General features: G+C 43.2%; 1 protein-coding gene across 1 annotated transcript in view; it reads right to left on the bottom strand.

The window, feature by feature from the left end:
* Positions 1-23,509, bottom strand: part of RSBN1 (round spermatid basic protein 1) — a 48,325-nt gene extending 24,816 nt beyond the window's left edge. The window contains exon 1 of the mRNA XM_082247431.1: positions 23,034-23,509. Coding sequence (XP_082103557.1) covers positions 23,034-23,463 — 430 coding nt within the window. The 5' untranslated portion in view covers positions 23,464-23,509. The remainder of the gene's footprint in view (positions 1-23,033) is intronic.
* Positions 23,510-23,711: the final 202 nt, after the last annotated feature.

Raw genomic sequence — 23,711 nt, 5'->3', positions numbered from 1 at the left:
AGTGTAGGGGCCCCGGGGGACAGATGCTGCATCCACCTAGGCAAGTATAAATCTAAAAAAAGCTAGAAACCCACACATGTTTTAGGAACGTTTTGCTTTTACCCATCAAGAAATTTTTCTTTTGTGACACTTTGTTAACCACTTCTGGACCAGAAGTATTTGCCACCTCAATGACCAGGCCATTTTTTGCGATTTGGCACTGCGTTACTTTAAAAACGGACAACTGCACGGTTATGCGACACTGTACCTAAATAAAATTGATGTCCTTTTTTCCCCCCCACAAATAGCGCTCCCTGTTGGTGGTATTTGATCACCTGTACGATTTTTATTTATTGCGCTATAAACAAAAAAAAGCGACAATACAAAATTATATTATATTATAATATATACACACACATAATAAATATATATATATATATATATATACACACACACACACATAATAAAGAATATTTACCCCCCCCCCCCACTTTCTGCAATATAATATTCCCCCCAAAGAATATTTAACCACTTAAACTCCACTCACATTGCTGCTACTGCAGCAATGTGGCTTGTTATCGTCCAGCGACGTAGACCTACGTCGCTGGACTCCGCCCCTTGTGGGCGGGAGGCTTGCTCCCGCTGTGTTCCAGTCACAGCGGGAGTCGGGCCATTGTCGGGGAATCTAGTTTGGAGATCCGCCCGCCTGTGTAGAGCGGGCGGATCTCCTCAGTGACAGGGAGTGACAGATCGGAGTGTTCAGCATAGCTGAACATCCGATCTGTCCATGACTCACACAGTCCCCTCCCCCCCCCCCCACACGTCAGTAAGCACCAGGCATACATTAACCCCTCCCTCTCCAATAAAATTAACCCCTTCCCTGCCAGTGTCATTTTTACAGTAACAGTGCATATATATAGCACTGATTACTGCAGTAATGTCACTGGTACCCCCAAAAGTGTCAAAAATGTCAGTCAAGGGTCTAATCTGTCTGCCGCAATGTCGCAGTCCCGCAAAAAACAAAAAAAAACAAACACAAAAATGACAGAAATCTTTCCCTTTGTTAGTAAACGCAATAACTTTTGCGCAAACCAATCAAAATACGCTTGTTGTGATTTTTTTTACCAAACATAGGTAGCAGAAAACAAATTGGCAAAAAATTTAAAAAATAATTTAGATTTTTACATTTTTTGGGGGGGAATTTCATATAAAAAAAAAAAAAAAATTGTTAAAAATATTGTTATTTTTTCAAAATAAACGCTCTTTTTTTGTTTATAGTGCAAAAAGTAAAAACCACAGAGGTGATCAAATACCACCAAAAGAAAGCTCTGTTTGTGGGGAAAAAAGGACATAAATTTCGTTTGGGTACGGTGTCGCACAACCGCGCAATTGTCAGTTAAAGTCGCACAGCGCCAAATCACAAAAAGTGGCCTGGACGTAGGACAGCAAAATCCTCCGGTGGTAAAGTGGTTAAAAAATCATATTTTTTCATCCTTTTAGGCCAATTTGTATTCTGCTTGAACAAAAAAAGTACTGTGATTATTTGGCCAACACCCCTAAATTGAGCAAAAATTACAACCAGATAGAGAAAAGATGGGGCTTTTGGTAGGCCGGTGTTCAGTGAAAAAACCCTACAGCGCATCAGCTGTTGCCGCGCGTACATTAAATCATCTCCGCTCCAACATTAAGATTCGATTCACAGTGCCGCGACTTGTCAGGCGACTTGTCAGCCTGACAAGTCGCGGTCCCTAGCGGTCCATTGACTGCTACAGGACCCGTTCTAATAGGAGCGACAAGTCGATCCGACGTAGAAAAAGGGCCCTGTACTACTTTGGGGCGACCTTGGAGCGACTTGCATAGACATTCATTATATGAAGTCCGTGCAAGTCGCGCCGAAGTCGCGGTGCACGGGACTTCACAAGTCGCCCCCGAAGTAGTACAGAGTCCTGTCGCCATAGTGTGAACCGACTCTGAATCATCTCCGCTCCAACCCGTCAAGACTGATGACCTCGGCTCCAAAATGTAAAAGCGGCGACGGGTGTATGAAAATATAAATCACGGAGCCGAGATCATGTGGGACGCCGCACCTGCTGATGAATGACGGGCACCCGCAGGGAAATCTCAGGGTTGGAGCGGAGAGGATTTATTGTTGTGGCTGCCCATGCACAGTGGGACGCGTGGCAACAGCTGATACATGATGAGGTGTAATGTAAAAAGTACTACCCCATGGAAAATTCCCTACCCTCCGCAGCTGTGAGCATGCGCAGTGGGAAGCTGCTCAGCTGTTCAATGACGTACATGCACAGGAAGTGACGAGGGTAGGGTTTTTTTAACGTTACACCGGTACGAAAAGGGAGGATCACAACAACTATGACACAATGTATTTTTTCATAAAAGAAACATTTATTTAATCAAAAGATAAAATTACATTACACACACACATAATAAAAAACAGACACGGGTGTAGATATATACTCCCAATGGGTGTGCCGATACATCTATGCCAGTTGGTAGTATTGGTCTCCGTTAATGCACGGTCTAAAAAAGGTACCCAGCAAGCCAACGCGTTTCGCAGCAAGGCTTCCTCAGGGCCAGAGAGACCAGAAAGACTGACATTCTACAAAAGTGTGTATAAGAACATAATACAGTCAAGACACAAAAACAATACATTGTAAATATTTTTTACTAACCAACTAAGTACATGTTCATAGAGCAGGCGTCGGGGGGCCAGTCTGGCAGAGGTAGTTCCGGCATAAAGTGACTAACGATGAAGACCCACCAGAACATTTCAATTATACTTTAAATATTGGTAGCTTGTTAACCACGTAAGCCCTGGAAGATTTTACCCCCTTCCTGACCAGGCCCTATTTTGCGATTCAGCACTGCGTTAATTTAACAGACAACCCCAACGCTGTACCCAAACGAAATTTAGCTTTTTTTCCCCACAAATAGAGCTTTCTTTTGGTGGCATTTAATCACCTGTGCGATTTTTATTTTTGTCGCTATAATCTAAAAAAAGGAGCGACAATTTTGAAAAAAAAAAAAGACAATATTTTTCATTCTGTTATACAACATTCCCCCAAAAAAAAAAAAAAAATGTAAAAATCAAAATTTAACTTTTTTTAGGCCAATTTGTTTTCTACAGATTTTTGGTAAAAAAATAAATATCGCAATAAGCATATTTTGATTGGTTTGCACAAAAGTTATCGCGTCTACTAACTACGGGAAATATTTATGTAATTTTTATTGTATTTTTTTTACTAGTAATTGCAGCGATCTGCGATTTTTTGCAGGACTGCGACATTGGGTTGGACAGATCGGACCCCCAACTGACATTTTTGACACTTTTGGGTGTACCAGTGACATTACTACAGTAATCAGTGCTAAAAATATGCACGGTTACTGTACTAATGCAATTGGAAAGGAAGGGGTTAATACTATTAGTGATCAAGGGGTTAAATGTAAGCCTAGGGGAGTGATTCTAACTGTGGGGGGGGTTGGGCTTTTGAAATGATAATAGAGACACGTGATCCTATATAGCAGGATCACATGGGCTCTGTGATCATCCCAGGGGTGCGTGGGTGATCAATTTTATTGTACTCATATGTGTCTATTGATTATGCCCTGCATGTATGCTTTATTAAGACATTTATATATTTATTAAGACATTAAGCATACATGCAGGGCATAGTCAATAAAGACACATATTAAAATGGATCACCCATTAGGGCTGGGCGATATGGCTGAAAACTGTATCACAATATCAGTGTTTCATATCGGTCGATATCGATAATTATTGATATTTTTTATTACCCATTTAAAATAAGGACCAGGAGAAAAATGTTACATTTAAACATTTTTATTTTAAACTTAACCTTCCTCTGATCATAATCCCCTCAGTTCTTAAGACAATAAAATGTGAACCCAACCATACTTGCTTCGCGTCCTCTGTTTGCTTCCGACGAAGAAGAAAAAATGAAAACAGAAGTATGCAGCGCTTGATGGAAAACACAAAAACAGGCAATCACTGATATATATATATATATATATATATATATATATATATATATATATATATATATATATATATAGATGAATTTCCACAATGTATCAGAGTGTACTGAAAAAACAGAAGGAGAGTCCGTGGAGAGGAAAAAGTCCAATAAGAAGCTCAGGTTATAAGTTGAAAAGATGTGACCTCCACATCCAGGTAAAATCCTGCGGGGATCTCTGAATGGATGGTGCGGTAGCTGCAGCCCGGTCTCCTGCGATGTAAAACAGAAGGACACTACAGGGTATACACAGGGCGGACGATCACCGGTCCCCTACCGGTTTCGTCAAAGCGTGACGTCATCAGGGGGCGTGGTTCAGGACCGCCGATCACCCCATTAAATGGCTGCAAGAGTCGGAAAGGGAGGAGCGGTGTCTGATCCAGCCAATCACCTCCCCCACCGCTAGCGCCAACCGCACATTGCTAAGGACAGAGGAAGCGTACCTCGGATGAACCGGAAATGAATCCAGGACCAATCGAAAAACGCCTCCAAAGCCCCAATGAAAATCAATCAGTACCTAACCGCTATCCAATCATAGCCTCCGAGCAAGTGGGCGGCAACTTCCAACTGTAAAAAAAAGAGAAAAAGCAGGAGGAATAGAAGCCGACTTGCAGCGCTATGAGTGAGACTGCTTAAGGAAAAATATCGAACGTTTTATCGAACAATTTTTTTATTGATATCGATCACGTGTCTATCGCGATACATATCGTTATCGTTTTTATCGCCCAGCCCTATCACCCATGCACCCCTACATCTTTTCATTTTGATGATTATGGCTTGCAGCTAGCGAACACCCAAAATTCCGTATCCTAGAGTTAGAATATTACATAAGACCAATAAAAAAAAAAAAACATCACGGACTGTGGCAAATTTTGCATTTTAGAACTCAAGGTCCCAGAGTCTGTAGGAAGAATGGAGAGGCACACAATCAAAGTTGAGGTCCATTATAAAGTTTCCACAGTCAGTGATGATTTGGGGAGCCATGTCATATGCCGATGTTAGTCCACTGTGTTTTATCGAATCCACACACAAAGCATGGTCTATAAAGACATGGATGAGTGAGTTTGGTGTGGAGGAACTTGACTGGCCTGCACAGAGTACTGACCTCAACCTGATTGAACACCTTTGGGATAAAATTCGAGCAGAGACTGTGAGCCAGTCCTTCACCACATCAGTGCCTGACCTCACAAATGCGCTTCTGGAAGAATGGTCAAACATTCCCATAGACACTCTTAAACCTTGTGGACAGCCTTCCCAGAGGAGTTGAAGCTGTTTGATAACACAAATTGCTAATCAGCCAATAAAAACGACAGCAATTCAATGCATTTAGGCATCTAGATGAGGTGAAGAACCCTCAGGATTTACTAACTGAACCCTCTGGAAATACCACATCGCGGGTGTGACAATCAGGGCAGCTTGGATGGACAAAGAAAGGAAAGTGGGGTGGAGGTGCACAATTCTCCCAAGGAGACAGGGACAGAGTAACCATCGTGCATGCACGATTACCAAATTCATGCATGTCTGTGGAATCTGACGAAAATGCATTGTTGGTATAGGTAGTCTGATGGCACCCAAAGATCTTGTCCTGGAAAGTGTCATGTCAAAATCCCATGACTTTTCATGACCGTACGAACCCTGAACTCAATTCTCCTGAGCATTAACGGCTGTGTGTTTGCCACAGGACAGTTGGCCAGGACTTGTACTGGTACTTTTAAGCAAGCACTGCAGACTGACCCAAGTCTGGAGCAGCTCAGATAAGCTTTATTCCCTCCCGTGGAGAGAGACAAGCAAAAAGGTTTGCCAGGGCAATGGAAAGCAGTTCAGGAAGGATCTTCCCACTGAAAGCAGTGATCAAAAAGGTAGCTTGTGGTACCTGTCAAAATGAGAGAACATTTGTTGAATAAGGCACACAAGATTCCCATAGCAGGTCCCTTGGGGATGATCAAGGCCCCAGTGATGCAATGGACTCTTGCGCTTTCAGGAGAGGGAGGTTTAACCTCCCCTAACCGCAGCAGCTTTTAAGCAATCCTAAAAGCCTATGTGTACATGGACACATAGGCTTTAAGGGAGTGGAGTTTAGGAGCTTTGGCAAAAAAAAACAAAAAAAAACAAATGCTCCTAAACTCCAGTTTAGGAGTGGCTAGCGTACATGGAGCCTTTACAAGAAGGATTCCCTGCAGAGCTCTTAAATTATTAAGGCTTGCAGTTGGCATCACACCTGATGCAGTCACTCTGGTCAAAAATACAGATGTTCCTTACCACCTAAAGAATGACTCAAGTGAGCCTTTCACTTTGAAAAAAAATACTGAGCTTGTTTGTAGAGCTGAAAGGAAGAAAAATACCAAAGAAAGGACTGGGAATTACATTTCTTTGCAATTTGCCTTCAGAGAGGCGCCCCACAAGCATGTTACCAATTTTTCCCATTCAGAAGGAAAGTGAGAGGACCCTCAGGCTATACACTGACTGAAGTTCGGCTGGTTTAGCAGGGACCGGTCAAGTTTCAATCAATGCGTGGTAGTCCCTGCTGGATGGGACAGTGCAGAAGAAATCCATTGGAGGTGTTGAACTTCTTCCTCTAAGCAAGAAAATCTTTCCATCAGCTGCAACTGCTGAGGAGTATGTATTCTGACAGCAGTGGTGGTGGGGAAAATTCAGAATTTCCTCATCCACTTTGCTTAGCAGTGAATGGTCAGCTTTAGACCTAAATCTGAGAGTCTTGGGAGGGCAAGACTGTTGGTCCTGTGGTTTCAGTCATGAATTAAGTATGAAGGTGGTTCCAGGACCAAAAAGAATGGACACACTGGTTGGGATTGTGTGGGAGAATATGCAAAAATGCTGGTATGACTGCAATGCTGATGCGCAACATGAGTAAAAAGTATCTTCTATTCCCTATGTGGCAAAGAAAACTACACGTAGCATAGAGGGGTCATATCTAATCTCTAATCAAAACATGCCTGAATGAAGTCACCAAGTTTGGAAGAAGGAGGCAGAAGACAAAAAGGTTTCCCATGTAAACATGCAGAAAACAGATCAATAAAAAGAACAGCATATGCAATGCCAATTTGCAACCAGCCTGAGCAGGAAGAGAGACAGACCCACTGTTAAACTTGTTTGCGGACACTCAAAAGCTGACCTAAAAATAATTTCACACCTCTCTGCCACACAGGCAAGTTGAGCTTCTGGAGGGGCTTGTGAAACACCAACGGTTTCATAGGAAAACCAAGGGAGGCCAAATAGACGCTGCAGATAGAGGTTATGCAAACACCCCACAGTACCTGGGCAACACCAGTAGTTCTGGTGCACAAAATGGATCAGACTAGATTCATGGACTACAGAAAGCCGACGCATACCCCATCCCACAAGTTGCTGGGATAAACAGACAGCCACCTGCTATCAAAAAACAATCGAAGACCTAAAGGCAATATGTCCATTGCATTATTGTATTACAATTAGTTAGCAGCAAGTGTGCGTCATTAAAAAATAACTTTGCTGTCCCTTCAGCAGATCTCTCAGACGCTTAGAGAGTTCATTACAGAATCCAACACACAGATTTAGATGGATTCTGTAATTCTCCAAGGACCAGAAAACAACAATCGCATTTGCAGCTCCGGAATTCTCATTAATATCTGGGACCCACAGTACACAGAACATGGGAATGCAATTATTTTAGTAAATATAAGCTGCTAAAAACCTTTTATCATTAGCAGTATTTTGACATCTATCAGTGCATAGCCAAGCACTGGTTAAGAGTCGGTTCACACTGAGGCGACACGACTCCTTACTACTTCGGGGGCGACTTGTGCATTACCATGCACCACGACTTCGGAGCGACTTGCAGGGACTTCATATAATGGAAGTCTATGCAAGTCGCTCCGAGGTCGCCCCGAAGTAGTACAGGACCCTTTTTCTAAGTCGGAGCGACTTGTGTCGCCCCTATTAGAACGGGTCCTGTAGCGGTCAATGGACCGCGACTTGTCAGGCTGACAAGTCACGCTAATGTGAACCGGCTCTCAAGCTTACAGGAGGAGTTTTCATTCCCCTCTGACTGTCCTTTGAGGCCGCATGCCCCCTGACTTTGTCTGGACAGTGCTGATCCCATGCACAATCCAAAAAAAAATAAAAAATAATAATAATTCTCATTTCACACTAAACTGAGGATGTGCAGAGTGCCTCCTAGGGCTCTGTTCCATCAGCAGATGGATAGGGACAGTAAAAAGAGGATCAGAGAAGATGGGGGTCAAACAGCCTTTTTACACAGTGCAAAGGATTAACCACTTAGGTTCCACAGTGAGTATAACAAGCATGCTTTATTGCATATACAGATTGATTTTGCTGTTGTGGATTTAGTAACACTAAACGGGCTTTCCGATCAGGTCCGCCTGTCAGTTTTTTCAAGCGGACCTGATCGGATTCTCCATGCATCTCTATAGAGCAGCAGATGTCAGCAGTGACCTCTCCGCTGACATCCGCTGCTATCCGGTCTGTGAAATCTAGATGGATGGAAACCTTTTTCCATCCGTCTGGAGGATCGGATGAAAAAACGGACAGGCGGTCTGTTTTCATTCGATTTTCCATAGAGAAGAGCGGGGCTCTGACAGGTCTGTCTTAGCACAGTGAGCAGAGACGGACCTGTAACCAGCCTGCTCAGCGGATCGATCACCGCTGAGCAAAAGGGAGTCCGCCAGGCAGAAAGCCCGTGTGAAAGGACTCTGAAGAGTCAGGTTTTTGAAAGATACTCAGACACGGACTCAAATACATCAGACTGCAATTACTTGCCATGTATTTTTCCTCCTATTTTACAGTTGCCATTTTCAGTTTTGCAATACTTTTGTTGCCCCATTTTCCTTTTTTCCATTGAAACGATATTTACAAATTAAACCAAATCTATAAATGCCCTTAAAAATAATAAAAGAAAAAGAGAACTTCGTTATATTCTTGTTTGGGCATGGCAGCAAGTGATGCAGACATTTTCTTTGAGGAAAAAAAAAAAAAAAGTCAAAGCTGCAGGCACTAAAAGATTAAATTACCAAATAAAAATGCATGGTGGAAGCTACAGTGTGTATAAAGGGTTAACCTGCTTCAGTGACTCTCAATCTGCTGGTGCTTAGATGGTTGTCACAGAGCAGGAAATTTTCTGTGTAGGATAGGATCTGGAGTGTAAACATCACATTCTAGTGCTTGGATCTGAGAGTGTAATTGCCACAGTAAAAGCAAGGCAATCCAGTCAAGAAGCTAGAAATATTAGCGTCATTGGGGGAGAAAACAATTAAAATTAAAATAAAATCAGCATTACCAAAAAGTAATAAACAAGAACCACCAAAGTTTTTATCTCCTATTTATCCAAGTTTAAAATTGACAGCTAAAAAAAAAGCTATGACATTTTTAAACAAGGTCAACGTTATTTGGTCAATATAAAAGGACACTATATAAAAGGACTAGTGATCGACCAATATCGTTTTTTTCATTGCCGATACCGATATCTTGCTCATCGCGTATCAGCCAATATTTTGCGTACATTAAAAAAAATATATATATATATACACACACACACACTTTTTTTTTTTCTTGACCGGTACTCTTGTGGAGGGATCGGGGGGGGGGGGCCTCAAACCCCTCCTCTGCACTTAAAAACATTCAAAATAGCCTGTCATTCTTTTAAATCTGGCACCAGTACCAGTGATGTCATCACTTCCGGGTGTTTGCATTTAGACCAGATCAGAGCCGAATGCGGCTTTGATCGGGCCTTCGGCGGCCGTGCAGGCTGGTTGCGCGTGTCTCCCGATGGGACCTAGGTGAGCTGCGGAAAATGGCTCCTTGTAATGACAGCCAAGCTGGTTGTCATTACAAGAGAGCTGACCTTCTGCTTTGGACACCTCTAGCTGCAGGTATCACTCCGGTAAAAGCACTTTCCCAATTAATCAGTAATATCGGCCACCTAGGTGGCTGATTCCGATATATCGGGGAAAGTGCAGATTGGCCCTCGATATATCGGCTTTACCGATAATCGGTCGATCCCTCTAAAAGGTCAATATAAAGCCACTATACCAGGTGGCTCTGCACTCAGTCAAACTCATTATGGCATATTTCATCCCTGTTATCACCTTAGAAAGTCATAGCCAACGCTTCTAGTTTCTGTATACATAAAGTGGCAATGTAATAACAGATGTTTCTTGGTTTGCAAGCTGCCAAATGAAAGTATGATCCTGTTAAAGAGGTTGTAAACTCGTTTAAATTTTATTTTTTTTTTTTTTACAACCTGCAAGAGAAACACATAATGAGCTAGTATGCATCGCATACTAGCTCATTATGAAATCCTTACCTTAGAACGAGCCCCCGCCATGCCGCTCACTCACCTGTATGACGAGCGACATGTTCAGTCGCCCGTCTTCCGGGATCGCGGCATCTGGCCATCTGATTGGCCGGAGCCGCGGTGACGTCACTCCCGCGCACGGGAGCCGACGGTCATGGCACGGGGCTCTGAAGGAACGGCGCGATCAGCCGTTCCTTCAGAGCGCATGCGCCAGTGACGTCACTGGCTGCATTAAAGGTAAATATCTCCTAAACAGTACATGTTTAGGAGATATTTACAGTACCTATAGGTAAGCCTTATCATAGGCTTACCTATAAGTACAACTTCCCGAGGAGGGTTTACTTCCTCTTTAAAACCAAAGCCAAATGACGTACACAGGCAACAGAAGAGTTTCATACTCAGCGAGTGAACATGCCAGACACCAAAATATGACAGAATATAAGTAACCATTAGAAGCAGTGCAGAAATAGTTATAGCATTTCAACTGACCATCTGCAAATAATCCAAGAAGGTATTAGCATGTCACGGAAAAAAAAACACCTCACTACCAATAAATGGTGTATTACATTCTGTTAACCACTTTAGCCCCGGAGGATTTGTCTGCTCAAAGACCAGGCCCCATTTTGCCCTATTTTGAGATTCGGCACTGCGTGACTTTAACGGACAATTGCGCGGTCGTGCAACGCTGTACCCAAATTAAATTGACGCCCTTTTTTTCCCCAACAGAGCTTTCTTTTGGTGGTATTCGATTTTTATTTTTTGCGTTATAAAACAAAAAAAGAGCAAAGTGACGTAGGGCTACGTCGCTCGCCCCAAAAAGACACCTGAAAAGGATACGCTCAGGAGTGAATGAAGCCTTAGGACACACTTGTGTAGGTTACCGATTTTACATATTGGGCATCGCTGCACACAGAGAGCAATCTTTTTAAATCCCTCATATACAGTTATCTCTAAACTAAGGAAGGGTACCACGGTGCCTTGAAAAAATATCCATACAGCTTGAAAATTTTCCACATTTTGTCATGTTACAACCAAAAATGTAAATGTATTTTACTTGATAGACCAACATAAAGTGGCACATAATTATGAAATGGAAGGGAAATTCTAAATTGTTTTCAAATTTATTTACAAATAAATTTACAAATAAATATCTGAAAAGTGTGGCGTGCATTTGTATTTGGTCCCCTTTACTCTGATACCGCTAACTAAAATCTAGTGGAACCAATTGCCTTCAGAAGTCACCAGGGGTCGCGAGTTCAAATCTCGCTGGGGCCTCCCTGCAAGTGTTGGCGACTGTATCTCAAAAAACAAAACTATTAAGAACAAAGAACAAAACCATTAAAACATGGGGTGTCAGGAGGGCACACACTGGGGTGGGGGGGTTGGGAGGGCATACCATGGGGTGTCAGGAGAGAACACACTGAGGGGGGAGGTGTTGGGAGGGCATTCCATGTGGTATCAGGAGGGCACACACTGGGGGGGCTGGGAGGACATACCATGGGGTGTCAGGAGGGAACACACTGGGGGGGAGGTGTTGGGAGGGCATTCCATGGGGTATCAGGAGGACATACACTGGGGGGGGGGGGGGGGGGGGGGTTTGGGAGGGCATACCGTGGGGTATCAGGAGGGCACACACTGGGGGGGTTGGGAGGACATAGCATGGGGTGTCAAGAGGGAAGAACACACTTTGGGGAGGTGTTTGGAGGGCATACCAAGGGGTGTTAGGAGGGCACACATTGGGGGGAGGTGTTGGGAGAGCATTCCATGGGGTATCAGGAGGTATTCACAATGCTTTATTGAGCTAAATGAAAAGGACACGCATTTCCATCTGTCAGCTAACAGCACCTCTATGCTAAGCTGCAGTAATTCAGCAGACGTAGCATAGAGGTCCTTGTAAACAAATCCACCATGTACAGCTAGCTGAGCCTACCTCCAGGAACATTCACTCGGCTCCCTCTGCTCTGCTGCTCACACTTCCCTCTTCCAGGCGGGCGCGATCTCCGTGGTCAGGTACATCCTCATCCCGCCCACTCACGCAGCAAGCAGCCTGCAGGAGATAGGCTGGAAACCTGCTGGGGGAGGTACAGGGGGCGGAGTGTCAAGTGTCTATGTGTAATGGCTGTGAGTTGTCCCGACCGCAGCTCTGATTTCCCGGGGTGCGCTCGGCCTCACAATCAGTAATATTTTCTCGGGGGGAGCAATTGCCCCTTTGTCCCCCCCGCCGAACCCCGGAGACTGACTCACCGAACCCCTGGGGTTCGATCGAACCCAGGTTAAGAACCACTGCTCTAGACAGATGGAATATAGGGTTTCCATCCGTCTGGATTTGACAGACAGGATTGTATAGCAGCAGGTGTCAGATGTCTCCGCTGACATCCGCCGCTCCATAGGGCTGCATGGAGCATCCGATCCGGTCCGCCTGAAAAACCAACAGGCGGATCGGAAAGCCCGTGTGAAAGGGCAGTTCAGGGGACCAAAATTGAACTTTTTGGCCTAAAAGCTATGTGTGGTGGAAAACTAACACTGCACATAACCCTGAACACACCATCCCCACTGTGAAACATGGTGGTGACAGCATCATGTTGTGGAGATGCTTTCCTTCAGCAGGGACAGGGAAGCTGGTTAGAGTTGATGGGAAGATGGATGGCGCAAAATACAGAGCAATCTTAGAAGAAAACCTGTTAGAGTTGGCAAAAGACTTGAGACTGGGGCACAGGTTTACCTTCCAGCAGGAAAACCCTGAAACATACAGCCAGAGCTACAAAAGAATGATCAATAGAATATTCATGTGTTAGAATCCCCTAGTCAAAGTCCAGAGCTAAAACCAATTGAGAATCTGTGGAAAGACTTGAAAATTGCTGTTCAGGTGCTCTTCATCCAATCTGACAGAGTTTGAGCTATTTTGTAAAGAAGAATGAGCAAAAAGGTCACTCTAGATGTGCAAAGCAGGTAGAGACATACCCAAAAAGACTTGCAGCTGTCATTGTAGAACCACCTTTTGTTGCAAAGTATTGACTCAAGTGGGCTGAATACAAATGCACGCCACACTTTTCAGCTATTTATTTGTAAAAAAAAAAAAAATTTGAAGAACATTCATCATTTTCCTTTCACTTCACAATTATGTTCCACTGTTTGTCTATCAAATAAAACGCATTTACGTTTTGGGTGGTAACATGAGAAAATTTCAAGGGGGTATGAATATTTTTTCAAGGCACTATAATTCTTCTGATTGGACCCCATATGGTCAGTGTTCAGAGGGAGAAGCACATGATTCAGAAGATCACTGCTATCACTGTTGTGGCACAAACTATCACAGTGATGGTCAGTCTTCACAGCGGTGACTCAGAAATAAGAAATGCATAGTTACATAGGAAGATGTAGACGTCAGCCTTATGCCCCCAATAAAGTGAAAGTAGAATAAGGAAGGCCCAGAGAAGAGGGTTTTCTAGCTAAAATTGTAAAAAGCTGAAATTGCGGATAGATACGCAAAAAAAAAAAAAAAACCTGGTTATATGATAATAGTTCTTAATCTTATACAGGCTAACAACTTTGCAAATACAACCTCTGCCTTCGCTTTTCTTGTGCCTTTACGCCAACTATGGCTTTCAGACGATGTTTCATGTACAGCTCGGTACACACTTAAGCCTCGTAAAAACGCAATGAATTTCCGCCGACCGGTCGTCCATCTTTTGTCCAGAGTGGTGTCTGTTGGTTGGAATGTGCCTAGACTGCACACGAAATTTCCTGTACGACTGAATTCTACTTCAGAAGTGATGTCATGTGTTGGATTGCTTTCTATGCGTTCTTTCTTCTCTGAGCATGCCTAGTCTTGCTCATAAGATTTTTCCCCGTCGAAATTTGTACCGAGACGAAAATCGGACGTGTTTTGACGGAGGACAAAAAATTTTAATGCCTGAACAGCAGGATTTTTTTGGCCGAAAAGTCGGAGTCGGCTGTCGGAAGCATCATACTAACAAACCGAAAATCAGCAGATCGGTCAGTCGAAATTTCCCGGCCGAATTTCTTCTCCTCGTGTGTACGGGGCTTTAGGCCCCTTTCACACGGGCGGTGCGCCCGACGGACTTTGTTTTGCTCAGCAGGGATTGATGCACCGATCCCCGCTGAGCAGGCGGATGACAGGTTCACCTCTGCTTACTTTGCAGAGACGGTGCTGTCAGATCCCCGCTCCCCTCTATGGGAGATCGGATGAAAACAGACTGCCTGTCCGTTTCCATCCGATCTTCCAGATGGATGGAAAATAGGGTTTCCATCCGTCCAGATTTCATTGATCAGATCGGATAGAAGCGGGCGTCAGCGGAGAGGTCACCGCTGACATCCGCTGCTCCATAGGGGTGCATGGAGCATCCGATCAGGTCCGCTGCATCAACACAAGTGATATATTTATGCAGCAATCTCCCCCGCTGAAACAATATACTCCCCCTCCCACAAGAATACGCCAATCTGTTTAAAGAGCCATTGGCTGCCTGTGCTGATCGAATGCTGGTTTTTCAGCAATCACGTTAATCAGAAGCCAGTTGTTAGACTGGCTTCTGTAGAACAGACAATTGAACACAGACCAAAAAGGCAGCCAATTCCTGCCAGACGATTTTCTGGGTCATGTGTACGAACGAAGCTTTCCAATTTGGCAAGACTGTTACACGTCATTAGTTAACAGCAGCTTGTGAATAAAAATACGACAAGGCCCATATGCCACAGTGGAAGAGAGATTTGTAGTTCTCAATGCAGCACAAATGTGGTAACATTACTGCACTTGTAGTCTTAATTCCTCCAGCTTCTTAATAGAACATAACATTGGATAATATTTGAAAAGAAAAAAAAAAAAAAAGGGTGCGCAGGAAACAGAACAGCATGGGATTTCTGACAGAACAAGTAGTGTTTGCTTCTACCGAGTAGATAATAAAATGTTTTCAGTAGTATATGCAAAGTAGAACTATAGGCAAGACATTTTTTTTCTTCCTTTTGGATAGACTCAAATTACCAACTGTTCTCTTCATTCCTCCTAAAATCTTCTGCTCTCTAGTTCCCTCGTCACCCCCAGGACTTTTCCCAAGCCTCTCCCATCTTCTGGAACTCCCTACCCCAATCCGTTCGACTATCTCCTACTCTGTCCATTTTTAGGTGATTCCCTTCAAAATCTGAGATTTTTCACTAATTTGATGTTAAATTTAAATTTAGTTTTAGTTTTAGTCAGTCAGTCTTTTGACTAAAATGCCATTTTACATTTAGTTTTATTTCAGTCATCTGAATTGTTTTAGTCATATTTTAGTCAACTAAAAGCAAATGGGTTTAGTCAAATTGTAATGCCTTATTTGAGCATTTCTCTAGAATAGCCAAACTCGATATGCATGCCTGGAGTAAAAATCTAACATGTTATTAAAAGGTCCTGACAAATCCCAGGTTGCCACGGCAACCAGAAATTGTCAGCCCATTTACTGTTGCAGGGATGCACAATTTGTATCGCCCGATACCCAGAATATGCAGGTCCAGGCACCAGGTTTTTTTCTACATTTAGCCCTGCTGGGGGAAAGCAACAGGGCTCACTTGTCAGGTGGAAGCATTCCACACACATGGGTAAATTGCCCCGCTATGTATTCTGGGCTCCGCTTGCCTATCTGCGGACCTGGGACCAGCATAGCAAGTACCACAGGGTAGAGTGGAGAGAAGCAAGGAATGTAATGCAGTGCTATGTACTGCATTACATTCAGTGGAGCACAGGGGAGATATGCAGGGTCTTTTAGAGAACCGGTCACCCAAAACTCATCACACAGGGGGGCTTTTTGTCCTCCTATGTGATTAAAACAAAAAATAAAAAAAATGAATGTTATATATACCAAAGCAAAATCTCCCCCCCCCCCCCACATATACGCACATTACAAAAGTAAATGCACGCATTGGGGCAGCTATGCATGAAAACATCAATTGCAATACATAGGTTATTTATCACCACACACAAGTGGCTTTTAACTTTTTTAGCTGGCTCCTAGATTCAAAGCAAATTTGTCAATCCCTGTGTGATTATTCATTGTATTAAGGATTGAACATGCACTACACAGCTGTTGTGATGTAGAACGTCTTTTTAATAAAAACTAAGTTTCATAAACAAAAAAAACAAAAAAAATACTAATTTTTGACAAACATAAGTGCAAAAAAAAAAAAAAATAAAAAAGACCTCCAAATACATGTAAACTCTACTGGCTGTAAAGCCATTGCACATATTACCTGAATATATTATGAACATTAAATATTAAGAAGGAAAAGCCTTTAAGGTTTCTTTTTTAACCTCTAGCAGCCTACTAGATACCCCTACTTATTTTTGTGGTAGCGCAGTGGTAAGTTTGACGTCAAATTTTGATTTTATTTTAGTCAGTCTTTTAGTGTTAGTCATATGAAATATTTTAGTCGTATTGTAGCAGAGGAAAGTATTTTTAGTCGACCAAACTAACACTGCTTTCACTTTCAATGACAACATTAAACATGACAAATAGAGGGTGAATCTCCCTAATGGGGACAGAAAGAAAACCCCAAGAGGTGTTCCAATACCTCCCCTCTCTGGCCAAAGCTTTAAAAAAAAAAAAAAAGTTTTGCCTTTAAAAAGGATAAGTTAGGTTTGGGAACATGTTAAAATGTTCCCACTCCTGCAGTGGCTCTGCACTCTGAGCCCTATGTATGACAGCAGTACAGGGAGAAGATCCCTTTACCAGCTGTCACTTTTTGAAAACAGCGTGGCTGTGTGGGGCTCCCCCCAAACAAGCTCTTCCATTCATTTACAGATTTCTGTGAATGAACAAACTAAACATACTGACATCCTTTGCCGCTGTTGGCTTGAAGTTCTCAATGAACTTCCAGGGCACTGTTGAGCGCTGTTGTAATTCATGAATTCAAAAATGATTCTTCCTGTCAGCGTGTATCAGCTCACACTGACAGTATGCAAGAGACCTGCACCAGAGATCTGAGGATCCCTGTTGTAATGCTTTCTAGGCACCGAAAAATTAAAAAAAAAAAAGAATACACACACTTACCTAATGTAAGGGTGCTTCTGTCTGGTCACATGATCTACCCAGTGGCCCGATTTAGTGAAGCAGAGATAGATGCGACAAGAGCTGCAGAGCCTTGGTGATGAAATCACCCATAGACTTACTATAGAGCACATGTCAGCTGTCCCTTCTCTACACTAAAACAGTTGCTGAGACCCAATCTTGTGACCAGGTTTAAGTTTAGTTAGCTTTTGACCGAACTTTTACTTTAACAGACCAGCAACAGAGCAAAGAAGAAGTTTATTGTTGGGATTTATACTTAATTCCAAACCTGTTCAGCTGTGCAATGTGCACAAATCACAAGACTGATTGTACAGCACTACAAATACTTTGGCAGGTTAAACACACACATACATCCATCTGTCTCCATCCCATTTGTGTATTTAGCCGTCTGCCTGGAGGTTTACTTCAACCACCTGTATGTCACTGACTTTAAGCAGTTATACCACAAAGATGCCTGCAGCTACAGGCATCACACTGGTACTTTTTTCTCTTTTTTTTTTAATAAACCAATTCCCTACTGGCGCATTATAAAATGACGCCGGCAGGAATGCTCTGTGCCTCCGGGCAGACATCCGCTCGTTCTCGCCGCTCCCCCATGCCCCCGGGGGCACGCAGCGATCGGTAATGAGGCGTGTCCCTTGGGACACAGCCCATTTTAGATCAGTGTAAAGAGTCAATAAAAAATGGCCCTTTACCAGGTGATGGGCTGTGTCACATCACAACCGGCCAGATGCACTGTCCTTGTGCACGCCCCCAGAGCAGCGATTGGGGATGGAGAGTGTCACTCTGACACAGTCCATCCCGAATGAGTGTAAAGAGCCAATGAAATTGACTCTTTACCATGTGACCGGCTGTGTCCAATCACAGCCGGTCACAGACTGTAAACAAACCGCGGTAACTAGCTGTTACCGGGCTCTCCTCACACACACCAATCCTGTGTGAGGAAGAGATTGCCGCGACAGCTATTTACCGCCAAAGTGCACACCAAAACACATGGATTCCCCCCCCCCCCCCAATAAAGAGGACCCGTCTCTAGCCCATCAGGGTGCCCCGAGTACCTGTCTCCAGCCAATCAGAGTACCTCTCTGCAGACCATCAGAGTACCCAAGTACCTCTCTGCAGACCATCAGAGTACCCAAGTACCTTTCTAAACCCCATTGGTGTACCCAAGTACCTGCCTGCAGCCCATCAGAGTACCTTTGTATCTGTCTGCAGCTCATCAAGGTACACGAGTACCTATTTGCAGCCCATGCCTCAGATTATACATTGGGGTGTTTGCTTTCCAAAATGGGGTCATTTTTAAGGGCGTTTCAATTGTGCTGGTGCTCCAGAGCCTTCAAAAGTGTAATAGGTTGTAATGAAATTAGATGTATAATTTAAGCTCCTAGAACGCCTGAAGGTGCTGCTTGGATTTTGAGCCTCTGTATGTGGCTAGGCTGTGCAAGAGTCTCACACATGTGGTATCGCCATACTTAGGGAGGAGGAGTAGGAGAATGCAATTTGGGGAGTAATTGCAAGTATGCATATACTGTGTGAGAAATAAAGTTATGACAATTTTTTTTTTTTTTTTTTTTTTTTTTTTACACAAAAAAGTATATATATTCTTAATTTTCCCAAGAATTGTGGGGAAAAAAAATTACAACTTCAAAAAACTCACCATGCCTCTTACGAATCCAAAACGGGATCATTTGGGGGGTATTTGTACTATCCTGACATTTCAGGACCTCAAGAAATGAGATGGGCCGTAAATACATCACGTGTGATCAATTTTCAATGATTGGCACTATAGCTTGTAGACTAACCTTCAGACTAAATAATATCCATTCATTTGGGTTATTTTTACCAAAGATTTTACACACATATGCACACATACGGCACCCCAAATGTATACACATCCCTTTCACAAACAGTGCACCCCAATGGCATAAAGACATCCCCTTCACATAGCACCCCATTCACCCCAAAAATGTACACCTGCCCTCTTCTACACACAGCACCCCAAATTATATATAGCTCTGTGGGTGTGTAGAAGAGGGCATGTGTATATTTTTGGGGTAGTGATATATATATATATTTTATTTCAAACATTTCTTTTATTTTAATGAATAAGGCATACAGCTAGTGAAAACCAAAATTCAGTATCTCAGAAAATTTGATTACATAAGACCAAACAAAAAGCATAGTATGCACGCAATACTTGGTCAGGGCACGGACTGTGGAAAATCTTGCATTTCATTTGGAAATCAAGGTCCACCTAGAGTGTGTAGGAAGAGTGGAGAGGGACAGAACCCAAGTTGCATGATGTCCAGTGTGAAGCTTCCACGGTCAGTGATGATTTGGGGAGCCGTGTCCTCTGCTGGTGTTGGTCCACTGTTTTATCAAGTCCCCAAGTCAGCGCAGCCATCTACCAGGAAATTCTAGAGCACTCCATGCTTCCCTCTGCTGACCAGCTTTATGGAGATGCTGATTTCATTTTCCAGCAGGACTTGGCACCTGCCCACCCTGCCAAAAGTACCAATACCCGGTTTATTGATCATGGTATAACTGTGCTTGATTGGCCAGCAATCTCGCCTGACCTAAGCCCCATAGAGAATCTGTGGGGTATTGTCAAGAGGAAGTTGAGACACCAGATCCAACTAAGTAGATGAGCTGAAGGCCACTTTAGAAGCAACCTGGGCTTCCATAAAATCTCAGCAGTGCCACAAGCTGATCGCCTCCATGCCACGCCACATTGATGCAGTATTTCATGCAAAAGGAGCCCCAACCAAGTACTGAGTGCATAATATACTGTACATGGACATAGTTTTGAGTAAGTTTACATTTCTGTATTTAAAATCTTTTTTTTTTTTATATTCGTCTTATGTAATATTCTAATTTTCTGAGATACAGAATTTTGGGTATTTACTAGCTGTAAGCCATAATCATCAAAATTAAAAGCAAGAAATATATGTGCGTGTGACGCATCTATATAAAATATAGGTTTCATTTTTTGAATTCCTGAAATAATTTTTTTGATGTCATTCCAATTTTATGATAGACATATTATATACACACACATGCACATACATACAGTGCCTTGCGAAAGTATTCGGCCCCCTTGAACTTTCATCTTTTGCCACATTTCAGGCTTCAAAACATAAAGATATAAAACTGTAATTTTTTGTGAAGAATCAACAAGTGTGACACAATCATGAAGTGCAATGAAATGTATTGTATATTTCAAACTTTTTAACAAAAAAAACTGAAAAAGTGGGCGTGCAAAATTATTCAGCCCCCTTAGGTTAATACTTTGTAGCGCCACCTTTTGCTGCGATTACAGCTGTGAGTCGCTTGGGGTATGTCTCGATCAGTTTTGCACATCGAGAGACTGAAATTTTTGCCCATTCCTCCTTGCAAAACAGATCGAGTTCAGTGAGGTTGGATGGAGAGCGTTTGTGAACAGCAGTTTTCAGTTCTTTCCACAGATTCTCAATTGGATTCAGGTCTGGACTTTGACTTGGCCATTCTAACACCTGGATATGTTTATTTGTGAACCATTCCATTATAGATTTTGCTTTATGTTTTGGATCATTGTCTTGTTGGAAGACAAATCTCCGTCCCAGTCTCAGGTCTTTTGCAGACTCCATCAGGTTTTCTTCCAGAATGGTCCTGTATTTGGCTCCATCCATCTTCCCATCAATTTTAACCATCTTCCCTGTCCCTGCTGAAGAAAAGCAGGCCCAAACCATGATGCTGCCACCACCATGTTTGACAGTGGGGATGGTGTGTTCAGGGTGATGAGCTGTGTTGCTTTTACGCCAAACATAACGTTTTGCATTGTTGCCAAAAAGTTTGATTTTGGTTTCATCAGACCAGAGCACCTTCTTCCACATGTTTGGTGTGTCTCCCAGGTGGCTTGTGGCAAACTTTAAACGACACTTTTTATGGATATCTTTAAGAAATGGCTTTTCTTCTTGCCACTCTTCCATAAAGGCCAGATTTGTGCAGTATAGGACTGATTGTTGTCCTATGGACAGAGTCTCCCACCTCAGCTGTAGATCTCCGCAGTTCATCCAGAGTGATCATGGGCCTCTTGGCTGCATCTCTGATCAGTCTTCTCCTTGTATGAGCTGAAAGTTTAGAGGGACGGCCAGGTCTTCGTAGATTTGCAGTGGTCTGATACTCCTTCCATTTCAATATTATTGCTTGCACAGTGCTCCTTGGAATGTTTAAAGCTTGGGAAATCTTTTTGTATCCAAATCCGGATTTAAACTTCTCCACAACAGTATCTCAGACCTGCCTGGTGTATTCCTTGTTCTTCATGATGCTCTCTGTGCTTTAAACGGACCTCTGAGACTATCACAGTGCAGGTGCATTTATACGGAGACTTGATTACACACAGGTGGATTCTATTTATCATCATTAGTCATTTAGGTCAACATTGGATCATTTAGCCCCCGTTCACACTGGGGCGACCTGTCAGGCGACCTGGTCTCCTGACAGGTCGCCTTCCACAGAGAAGCTGTGGACCCGTTCTAATAGGAGCGACACAAGTCACTCCGACTTACAAAAAGGGCCCGGAGCTTCTTTGGGGCGACCCGGAGCGACCTGCATTGACTTCAATGTTATGAAGTCCGTGCCGGCCGCTCCGAGGTCGCGGTGCGAGCAGCGTGCCGCGACCTGTGAGGTCGCCCCAGGAAGTAGCGTCGCCCCAGTGTAAACGGGGCCTCAGAGATCCTCACTGAACTTCTGGAGAGAGTCGGCAGCACTGAAAGTAAAGGGGCTGAATAATTTTGCACGCCCAATTTTTCAGTTTTTTTATTTGTTAAAGTTTGAAATATCCAATAAATTTCGTTCCACTTCATGATTGTGTCCCACTTGTTGATTCTTCACAAAAAATTACAGTTTTATATCTTTATGTTTGAAGCCTGAAATCTGGCAAAAGGTCGCAAAGTTCAAGGGGGCCGAATACTTTCGCAAGGCACTGTGTGTGTAATATATATATATAAAAAAAATGATATTATAAATATAAAAATGTTGGGTGCTGTGTCTGCACGGAAGAGGACATGTGTAAATTTTTGGGGTGGATCTGTTTATGTGTGAATAATTTATATATATATATATATATATATATATATATATATATATATATACATACACACATACACACACACACACACTATATATATATATATATATACACACACACACACACACACACACACACACACATATATATATATACATACACACATACACACACACACTAATATATATATATATATATATATATATATATATATATATATATATATATATATATATATACACACATACACACACTATATATATATATATATATATATATATACATACACACACACACACACACATTATATATATATACACACATATACATACATACCTTCTAACCCTCTTGTTTTGAATTGTACTGTTGGTGTATGGTCTGCCTTTACATTGCAAAGCGTGGCACAAACTGTTGGTGCTATATAAATACTGAATAATAATAATAATAATAATAATAATACTACACACCTCCAATTTATATATATATATATATATATTGTAATACAAACACGCCCCCTTATCTATATCATGCACACATGTACCCAGTCCTCCTCCTCCCCCTCTGACCTTTCTTGACAGTCCTTAAGGGGGTCTCCCCGCCGCCATTCTCCTTCTTCTTGGTACGGTGCTTCTTCTTGCTCTTGTCCCGGGGCCTGTCCATGTGGGTGAGGGTGAGGAGGGCAGGGCTGATGGCAGGGACCGGTGTGGTGGTAGTGGTGTGTGTCAGGCCGGAGGGAGGTAGTTCCTCCTTGCCATGGTGGTGATGGTGGTGTTTGTGGTGATGATGATGGTGGTGGTGGTGATGACAGCTGTGGTGGGGCTCATTGGCCACCTTCCTCTTCTTGGCCTCCTTCTCATTCGGCCCGTCCCCGCCATCCAGCTCGCTTTTCTTCTTCCTCTTCTTCTCCGAACAGGGCGAACCCTCTCTCCGCTTCTTCTTACGGCCTGCCTTGGCTTTGTCCCTCTCTTCAGCGAACGTACCAAGCTGCGCGGCCATTTCCCCTAACGACGACTTTTAAATGGCCCGACCTGTGCCAGGGCGCGTGCGCGCGGCGCTGAGCCTTGTGGGGGGTGTAGTCTTCCCTGTCATCGCTGGCTGCGGAGCTCAGGTGGGGCGCATGCGCAATGCCCCGCCTGTTCATGGGAGTTGTAGTTGTCGGGAGGGGAGAGCTGTAGTCCGGGGACGGAGATCGTGCCTGGGTGCACGGAGCCTCTGACGTCATCGGACGGCCCTGTTTAACCATT

Source organism: Pelophylax lessonae (genome assembly GCF_965119305.1).
Source record: "Pelophylax lessonae genome assembly, chromosome: 2".
In the NCBI taxonomy this organism is placed as follows: Eukaryota; Metazoa; Chordata; class Amphibia; order Anura; family Ranidae; genus Pelophylax; species Pelophylax lessonae.
This window is presented reverse-complemented; position numbering and strand designations above follow the sequence as displayed.